This window comes from Balaenoptera physalus, assembly GCF_965194825.1.
Source record: "Balaenoptera physalus genome assembly, chromosome: 15".
Lineage (NCBI taxonomy): Eukaryota > Metazoa > Chordata > Mammalia > Artiodactyla > Balaenopteridae > Balaenoptera > Balaenoptera physalus.
This window is the reverse complement of record NC_138894.1, coordinates 37,030,914-37,041,081: the sequence shown is the minus strand read 5'-3', so window position 1 is coordinate 37,041,081 and position 10,168 is coordinate 37,030,914. Positions and strand designations below refer to the sequence as shown.

General features: G+C 52.5%; 1 protein-coding gene across 10 annotated transcripts in view; it reads left to right on the top strand.

Annotated features, from left to right (window-relative positions):
- Nucleotides 1-3,050: 3,050 nt before the first annotated feature.
- Nucleotides 3,051-10,168, top strand: part of DYSF (dysferlin) — a 231,860-nt gene continuing 224,742 nt past the window's right edge. For 3 of the 10 annotated variants that reach the window (XM_082425956.1, XM_082425953.1, XM_082425950.1), the window contains exon 1: nt 3,054-3,616. In XM_082425956.1, coding sequence (XP_082282082.1) covers nt 3,529-3,616 — 88 coding nt within the window. In that variant the 5' untranslated portion in view covers nt 3,054-3,528. Of the gene's footprint in view, nt 3,617-10,168 lie in introns of all 10 variants that reach the window. The other 7 variants (XM_082425965.1, XM_082425961.1, XM_082425948.1 and 4 more) reach the window with 5 other exon arrangements.

The following is a 10,168-nucleotide window of genomic DNA, read 5'->3' as shown; positions in this document are numbered from 1 at the left end:
ATGCATATTCACCTCCAAGGCCATCTCAGAATTCATGGGCAGAAAGACTCATGAGGGATGGGACCCAGAAACAACTAGAAGGGTCTCTTTCTCTCTGTTCCCTCCCCCCTCCCCCATCATCTCTTTTTCTCTGACTGCAGAACTTTCTCCCTGCATGGAGCTCTTTCTGAGGCTCCGTTTTATTCATCTGACTCCAGCCACACACAGAAGCGAGCATCTCAGTTCCAGTTCCAGATTCTTGGGAAAGATCATCGAATTGCTTCAGCTTGAATCCGGTGTCTTTCCCTGTCTCCAGAGGGCTGGTCTCAGAGAACATGGTTCTTTTAAATAGAGAAGACACCCCAAACATGTCCTATATATTGAGGAATAAAGTTGGGGGGCATTCCCACTAGGGGTTCATATCTGTACAGGTGTGGCTATGCATAAAAGAGGACTTGCTGCATGAATAAACAGTGTAGAGAAGTTGCAAAGGGGATGTTTAACCTATAAAGAAAACTGGTTCTTCTCAAATCACTTTAGTCACATTGTATTTGCAAGCAGCTAAGTGCTTCTTGGATCCAATTTTAGCTCTGCCTTGCAGCAGGTTCATGTTACTTTATGCATTTGAATAGAGCCAAACTGTACTTCTTTAAAAATAGAACATAATTTGGACTTTCCCTAGATCAACAAGGCCTCTTGCCCTTCTTCTCAATGAAATTAAATTTTACTCCCTATTTGGTACCCTTCTCTAAAACTGGAATCTGGCAAACTCCTGCCACATACGAGGCACCCTATAAACGTTGGTTGAATGAATGAATGAATGAATGAATCAGCCAATTACTTCATCCAAAGGTTTTTTCTCCAGCAACACATAAAGGCCAAGTTCAGCAGCAAGAAGCTTGATCTACTCCACCTGCTTACAGAACGTCCCTCCCAATTCCTCCCAGCTTTCCTTCGTTCCATCTCCACTTTCACCACCTTGGGCCAAGTCACCGCCATGTCTCACTTTGACCCTCTGCTATAGCTTCTAACTGGCCTCTTCACCTCCACTCTGGCCCCTTGCACCCCATTCCCCCCAAAGCAGCGAGAGATGCTGAAAAGTAAACCAGATCCTGTCATCCCTCTGGACCTGGCGGGCCCTAGGCAGCTTCCCACAGGCCCTGTGTGGTTCTCTTCAGCTTCACCTCCTCCAACACCCCCTGCCCCCAATCTGCACTCCAGTCAGGATGTTCTTTCTTCCTGGACTCTTCCCAGGACCGTGACCCAGAGCGTTTCCTTCCTTCTCTTGAGAATCCTCTCGTCCTCTGCCCCAACCCCAGTCTTGCCCAGTAAACTCCTAACTGGCCTTCAGATCTCATCTCAAATACCTCTCACTGTCTGGGGATGAGATGAGGGCTCCCTACTATCTGCTCTCACACACCACCATTTTCTATCCTTTATTGCACTTATTGTAATGGTGTAAGATTAGCTTGATTACTTGATAAGCGTCAGTTTCCCCCACTGAAGTGGAAACTCAGTGAGGTCAAGGACTATATTAATTTTCTCAGGCTGCCATAACAAAATACCACCAACTGGGTGACTTAAACGACAGAAATTTGTTTTCTCACAGTTCTGGAGGCTAGAAGTCCAAGATCAACCTGTCAGTCAGCAGGTCTGGTTTCTGCTGAGACCCCTCTCCTGGGCTTGCAGATGGCCCCCTCCTTGTGGTGTTCTTGCATGGTCTTTCCTCTGTGTGCATGCCTCCCTGGTGTCTCTTCATGTATCCAAATTTCCTCTTCTTATAAGAACCTGTCAGGTTGTATTAGATTAGAGCCTACTCTAAGAGCCTCATTCTAACTTAATCACCTTCTTAACTGGGGTTAGTGCTTTGATGTACAGATTTTGGGAGAACACAATTCAGCCCATAACAGGGACCATGTCACTTATGTTCACCGTTGTGTCCCTGTCACCCAGGACAGTGCTTGGCATGTTGTAGGGCTCCATACATACCTGTTAAATGAATGATTAAATTTAACCCCCCTCATTTTACTTTTCCCCCAACCACATATTGTGCTAGAGGCAAAGAAGAGGCACAGATTGCAGCAGGAGGACTATAAGTGACCACAGTGTCTGCTATTCTGATCTTAAAATCACAGACCTTTGGGGGAGTGTTGCTACCTCCTGGTACCTTCATATAAGGCAAAGCCAGCCCCCTGTCAGCAGCTGACCCTTCCTGCCCTGGGAGTGTGTGCTACCCCCATGGGCTGCTGGGGGAGAAGTTTTGCTGACAGCTGCACACCCACACCCATCCAAGTGGCCCACTTTAGAAGGTGAGTCACCCAACTGCTGGGAGTGGGTCCACACAGCTCCCGGAAGGCAGTTTAGCAACAGGTACTAGGGCCTAAAAAAAGGCATGTCCTGTGCCCTTATAATTCCAAAGCTAGGAATCCCATCTGAGGAACAAGCAGAGGGGGGCTCAAGATGGGTTTATATCCCAGTTTTTATATAAAAAACGATTTCTCACTACTCTGATGGTAAGAAACTGGGAAGAGCCTAAATGTGCAGCAGTGGGAGAAAGCTTTGAGAATTTAAGACATTCATATGATAGAAAATTAGGTAGCTATTGAAAAAAATTGTTTATAAAGAATTTTTAATGATGCAAGAAAATGGTACATGAAAAAGCAGGACACAGAACTGCACAGACACTCTGATCTCAGGTATACAATAAAGACTAATTTACATGCATATATACATGCAATTCACAGGAAAAAGTCTGGGCTGGTAAATAAATGTTAATACTGTATTTTTCAGACTCAGTGATTTCTTTCTTTTATGATTTTGTGTTAAAAGTGGCATGTGTTGTTTTTACAACCAGAGAAGAGGGATACAAAGTTTTTAAGGCAGCCGGCGCTGCCAGTCAATGAAATTCCTCAGCTCTGGTCTTCCCTAGCGAAAGCGCCGGCCCTGCGCCTGCTGCCCAGCGCGTCCCCGGGGCGGTCCGGCTGGCTCCGAGGGAGAGTGCTGGAATCCCCGCGGCGGGAGGAGGCGACGGGCTTGGCGTCGCGCACTGCCGGAGGTGGAAGGTCAGGGGAGGGGCCAAGCTTTTCTCCTGTCCAGGAGCGAGATCTGAACTGCGCTGGGCGCCCGGAGCCCCGGTCCAGCCCTCAGCCCTCGCGGCCGCCGCCCAGTCCGCTGTTCCACCGCCAGGTGCAAAGTGCCGTGTCATTGGGAGAGTCTGCGGCCGGAACACTGAATTACAGCTTAGCCGAGCCCGGGTAGGGCGGCGGGGGTGGAAGGGGAGCAGAAGTCCCTGTTCTCCTCGGAGCACCCGCTGACAAGCGGGCTGAGCGCAGCCGGGGCGCGGACCGAGTGGAGCCCACTGGAGCAGCCCGGGACTGGCCTGTTCCTCTTTAAGAGCCGCTGCTCTGAGCCGGGAGCCAGTGATCCAAGCCGCTCTCCCTCCGCCAGCTCTCTCCAGTGAGGGAACCCTCGAGCTGCGCCTCGACCGTCCCCGACCTTCCCCAGCCCTCTCCGCGCCCTGGGCGCACTGGGCCCGGACTCCCGCCAGTCATGCTGAGGGTCTTCATCCTCTACGCCGAGAACGTCCGCACCCCGGACTCCGACATCAGCGATGCCTACTGCTCTGCGGTGTTTGCAGGTAGGAGGGGCCCGCGATCCCTCCCGGGTGGGGAGGATGGGGTCGGAGAGGAGACGCCGCGGCTCTCCATCCCGGAGAGCACCGGGACGTGAGAGGCCAGACTCCTCGCCCAGACCAGATTGACTTTGAGTGTTGCAAAAACACACACCCTCGGAGAGAGGCGACTCAGAGGGAAATTGAGACAAGAGGGAGAGGTGGCTGAGCGGCCTGGAAGCTGAGCCCGGGTTGGGGCTAAGAGGGACCTGGAAGACGGGGCCAGCATCTTTCCTCGCACTCTCTGGATCTCTTAAAAGAGGCCTTTCCGGGTTGTGTGCTGCAAAGCGTTGTACTGCAGGGCTCCCCGCCTCTCCCCGGAAGACTGGTCCCCGGACTATTTGCAATCCAGCTCTTCCCCCCGCCCCCCCTCGCGCCCCGGCCCGGGCCTGGCGGCTTTCCTCGGCCTTCGCTCTCTATTACAGGCTGGGCCGGCAGGCAGGCGGCCCCTGGGGGCAGAGGCATCGCCCATCGGTCCAGGGATCCTACCCTTGCTTTGGGCACAGGATGCGGCAAATTTAGCATGTTGGGGGTGGTAGCTCCATCACCAGGTTGCGGCTACCTTGAGCAGGGGAGCCTGCTTCCCTATCAGATTGAGACCTCCCGCAGGAAGGTCTTTTCATGGTGATGAATGGACTACTCCAGGAGGTGAGGGCTGGGCCCTGTCTGCTTCTCTGCGGTCCCCCTCTGGGTGGAGCCAGAGCTGGGGTCTACACAGCTGGGTCTGTGGGTTTGGAGCCATACTGAGGGAGAAGGACCAGAGGGCAGGAGTGTGGGAGCCCACCTCCCCACCCACCCTGTGGGTTCACTCTCAGCCTCTGTTACCTGTCTTTCCCTTTCTCCCCCGGAGATCTGGCTACATCCCAGGCCTCCGGCAATCATAGCATCGTCTGGTCCCTGGCCATCCAGCAGACATTCCCTTTCAGTTTCACGAGCTCCTGGATCTACCTGTTCCCAGACGCCCATGTGCCCATGGGCTCCCGGACACATGCACACCTGAAGTGCATGTGACACCTGCAAGTTCCAAGGAGTAGAAACTCACAGAACGCAGGCATGTGTCCATAGCAATGTGTGCGCGCGCACACACACACACACACACACACACACACACACACACATTCCTGGGTGTGAGATTCTGGGTTTCTCGAGGAGGAGTCGCTGAATGGGCCCTTGGCCTGGAAAGAAGTGTGCACCGAAGGGGGTAGGAGGAGCGGTAGGTGACACTCCAGCTGTGCTCTTTTCCTAACGCGTTGCTTTGACCTGTTCTGACCAGTTTCCCACAGTTGCCTTCAGAAATGAGCTTTATCAAGGTGTTTCCAGGAGGAGAACGAGGGCACAAATCGGGGGCCTCCATGCTTCCTCTGAAACCTTGGCTCTGGGCAGGCCAGGCCAGTGGTTCATCTGCATGGCCCGGACTAGCAGCCTGGCTGAGGGCCCTGGGCTGAGAGCTGCAGGCCTCCAGGGAGCACCATTCACTCTGTAAATAGCCCCCTGGCTGAGGGGAGGGAGGATACATTGCAGCCAGAGGGAAAGCAGGCACCCTGTGCTTTAAGCAGCTACTCCCGCCCCAGCACCCCTCGCCTGGCACAGGGCCCCCTGAGGGCTGAGCACCCTCTGGAGCTGTCCAGTGCACAGGTGAAATGCAAGAAGGGTCACCTTGGAGCCCCTGCCTCTGTTCTCAGGGGTCTTATCTCCTCTGGCGTCCACTCAGCCTGAACCAGATTTTCCTCCACCTTCTCTGACCACACCCCCAGCTCCCAACACCTCCCCGCAGGACAACACACTTGACTCAGCCTTCATGGCGCCCCTACCCAGACCAAGCTCAGAACCCTAGCAAGAGAAAGGAAAGAAGGAATAATGAATAATGAAAGGGGAAGCACTTTCTCACCCCAGAAGTGCTTTACCTAGAGGAAATCCTGTTCTCGTCATTTCTGCTCCCAGGGCCGCCTGTGGAGCAATCGCCCCATCCTGTATCCTCGCCCTGACTGAGCCCTTCCCCCCGTTTGTCTGTCTGCTGTCAGTCTGCAGTCCTCCCCTTCGCCTGCAGCCTGGCTCCTCCGGGTGGGCTACCCCTTCCCTGGCGATGAACGAGGTACACTGTCTGTGCTGACCGGCAGTGTCCCCCGCCTTCGGAGGGGGCCTTCTGGATCCCGCCCACTCCCAGCCATCGCAGTCACTGCCGAGCAGTCATGGGGAGCGCAGGCCCCCCTCCCCCACCCCTGGCCGCAGTCCGCCTCCTGCGTGTTGGCCAAGCTCTTCACTCATGCCCAAATTTGGCCTCCCTGCGGCATTCAGGCCTGCTCACCCTCCTTCTCCCGACCAGGGCCAGGTTGGTGAATGATTACACAGAAGGCTCTGGTCTCAGGAGCACACTTCTCAGAGCAAAACACCCTTCTGGGAAGGCTTCCCGCACCAGCTGGCCTGGATCTGGCTTTCCCAGACCTGTTAGTTTTGGGGCCCATAGACCCCCTCCTTTGGCTACCTATTTGTAATATCTCACAATTTCACAGGTGCCTCCGTGCATGCATAAATTCATTTCCTGCTCACAGTAGCTTTGTGAGGCCAATGGGCAGGGATATCATCCCCTTTTACAGATGAGCAGATGGGCCCAGAGAAGTGCAGGGCCCTGGCCAAGGTCACACAGTGGCCAAAGCACCACCCCCCCACCCCCATCATCATGCCCTCTGTTGTTCTCAACGTCCATGCTCATGAATAAGAAAGTGCTTTGGAAAGCATACCATGCACTGCCCACACATGAGGCACCCTGGGCCTGAGCCAGAACAGGGGAGGGCTGTGCGTGGGGTACGCAGCATGGGCTGAGTCAGAGTGGAGGGGGGAGTGCAAGGCTGCAGGGAGCGCAGTGTATGATGAATGACCCAGAGATGGAGGATTCCAATTTTGAAAAGTGTATTCATCACAAGGAGAGAGAATGGTCATTCATTAAGCACAATGATGCTGTGAGATATATTTAACTGTTACTGTGCTTACTAGGTGTAAGCACTGTTCTAAATAGAGCTCACTTACTATGAGTTCTGTCATGTTCGAGTTGTAATTTGTACCAGGCCCTTATATGTAGACGCTTAATCCTCCTATCAACCATATATGGTAGCAACCATTATCACCCCCATTCTACACCAAAAAGAGGTTAAGTCATACACTAGTAATTAGTGGAATCAGGATTCAGGCCCACACAATCTGGCTCCAGAACCCCATCTTTAACTGCTCTACCATTTCCCTCTGGTCTTACCTCTGATTTATAAGAGACAAGCAGTAAAAGGTGGAGGGGCAGGAGTGGACCCAGGTCTGGCTCACACCCCAGAGCCCAGTCTCAGTCTGCATGTGGCCCCCTCACACCCTGCCTTATCTCACACACTGTCCCTGCTGCCACCCACTCTCGTTCTCCCTCAGGCCCTGACATCCCCACTCTCATTCTCTGGTCTGGAGGATGCTTTCTTATCTCAGAGGGGTCTCTGCCCCTCTGCATCACCCTCTCTGCATCTCGTAGGACCAGTTGGCCCAGGATGCTCCCTCTGGGCAGTACTCTTGTGCTAGGCCATCTCAAGGCCTCTGTTAGGCCTGTGATGGCTGTTCAGGGACTGATAAGCTAAGGCTAGGGGCATGCATCACGTAGCAATGAGGTGGGCAGCCTGCAGTGGGTGTGGCAGGCACTTGGGGGCCTCCGGAAAGGGGGCACTGTAAGCATAGACCCCAAGCTTAGCCAATCCAGTGGGGTGGAGGGGCTCAGGAGTGCAGATAGCTGGCAGCCTTGGTCACATTCCAGTGGGATGAGAGCATAGAACAAGAATGAAAGAAGGATGGTAGCTGAGAGTATTGGCTGTGGACCCAGACTGCCTGGGACCTTGGATTTGGAATCCCAGCACTGTCATTTTCCAGCTGTGTGTCTTTGGGCAAGTTACTTAACCTCTCTGTGTCTCAGTTTCCTCATCTATAAAGTGTTGATAATAATAGTACCTGCTTTGGAGGGATGGTTCTGAAGAGTTTATGTGTTAATCCACATAATACACTTTGAATAGTGCCTGGCACTTAAATACATGTTAACTGTTTTACTATTATTATATATGTTTATATATATATATTTATTACAATTATTATTATGGTTAACATGTATTGTACATGTACTAAGAAATCACTGCACACATCCAAAAAGCCTTTCACTATCTTTTTTGCCCGGTCCGGCCTATCACCAGCTCTGTTGGTTCATCTACTGTCCTACCAGACTGGGCACAATGTGCTGAGAAGTAAGTGGCCATCCCCTCAGCCCCAAGGGACCCTGGTCCTGTCTCCTCTAGCTGCTCCCCTCGCACCCCCCGGAACAGTCCCTTCAGAGGCCAAGACATATGTCCACTTGCCTGACGGCTGGCTGTGACCCTCACCATCGGGCTAGATCTTTCTTGGAAAAAGTATCCCTCCAGTGACTCCCTGAGCCCACAAACCTTCTCAGTCCCTCTCCCCAGGCCAAAATCTGTTTCTTTACTTCCTGCATGCTGGCCTCTTTCCAGATTGGTTCATTAGGCTGAAATGTTAGCAAGAAGAGCACTAACATCTATTGTGCACCTACTGTGCGCCAGACGGGCACTGGGCTGGAAACCTTAGTGTTTGCTTTAATCCTCCCAACAGCTCTGTGAAGTAGCATTCTCTTGATTTCACAGAAGTGGAAACAGACTCTGAAAGGTCAAATCTCACGTCTTGGGACACATGGCTAGAAAAGGGTGCACTGGGATGGACGCAGGGCCGTCTGATTGTTCCTGCTATGGGAGAGTTCTTCCCAGGCAGTTGGTCACATGACCATGGCCATAACTAGAATCACTGCTGTCTGTGCAGTCTCTACCCTGACACCCCTGGTAGACATGTGACTGCCTCTCTAATCCCAGCTGGTCGGATTGGGGTATCCTTGGGACACAAATTCTTCAATGAATGTGAGGGGGGAGGGCAGAAGGATGCTTTGGACCATCCGTACTCCTGTAAGTTTTTGGACTTTGGCAAATGTGCCCTGAGGAATCCTGTAAGCTCATATGCAGAGTGTCCGTCTCAAGGTTGTTGTTATTGGAAGCAGAGGGCAAGGTTTATTTGCATTCTGGATACCCCATGTCAGGCCTTGGGAAAAAACAAGGCCCCAGACATTAGGAGAACTGAGCCAGAGGAGACCAACTCCAAGAGCAAGAAGGGGCTCTCCTTGAAGTATCTCCTCCTTGACTGGCAGGGAGGAAGGACCCCATATAGGTGACAGGAGAGGGTCACAAACCCACATGCCCATGGGAGCATGGCAGGTGGCGTAACTAAGGCCAGAGGGAGAAGCGCATGCATATTGGGTGAGTGGTAGCGAGTAGGGCGAGCCGAGATGCATGCTCCCGGCTGCAGGTGCCAGATGATCAGTGTTAGGCAGGAAATTAGGGATCGTGTGCCAGCTTCTCTGATTTTTCAAGGGATGCTATAAATCCAGATCTCCTAATGTTTAAAGTACCATTTTGTTATAAAACATTGTGTTGATCAAAGACAGCAGGTCTATGTGCTGGATGTGTCCCAGGGGATACCAGTGGCAGCATCTGATGGTATTTTGTTTAATCTGGGAGACCTTGGTTCTTGGACTCTCCAGGGAACAGGCAGCCAGTCTCCTCTCGCCTGAGATCATCAGTCAGCACCTATCCATGACTACACCGATGGGGTAGCAGGGGAGAGCTTTAGTCCCCTCCCCCCCTTACCTCTTTTAGCTCTGAAATGTCCGTTGTGCTTAACATGAAATTGTAAGTAAAAGCTGGGCTTGCTATGCAAATTCAGCTTCAAAGCAGGTCCCCTTGAGGCAGGAGATAGATGAGCCCCAGGCTGAACAGCTGGAGTTAGTCCCCTGTGGACAGATACTCCAAAATAGCAGGAGGGAGGAGAAGATAAGCCCTGCGCAGGTAAGAGATAAAAGACCACATATTCCTCATTCTCCAAGTCAAGGAGACCTTCCCAACTACACATGCACAGAAAAGCTCCTTGGAGGTCGAAAAGGGAGGGGGCGCCACCCCATAGTAAGCGATGTCAACCTACCCATAGGCCTATTCTCTAGAATCCATCTTGGCTAAGAGATGCGCACACACACAGAGGAGGACGCTGAGATATACCAAATGTGGACTCAGAACCAGCAAAGCAACATGACTGGTCAAAGGAAACCCAGAAGAAATCCCCCATAAAAGTCATTCAAACTACCACAACGGCGCGACTCTCTTTCTGAGCCCGCCCGTGTGTCTATCCACACGTACTCTTCTTCCTCCTAATAAACACTTTACTTGTTCCACTACTTTCTGTTTCTTTGTGGAAATCCATTTTCGTGTCACTGGGCACTGGTCTAGTGGCTAGGATTCAGTGCTCTCACTGCCGTGGCCTGACTTCAGTCTCAGGCCGGGAACTGAAATCCTGCTTCAAGCCGCTGTAGGCCGAGGGCACCAGAGACCACCCTTACCCACTTGCTACCCAACAGTGGCCCCTAAGCTGGCCCTGTCACCTTTGCAGTGGGGC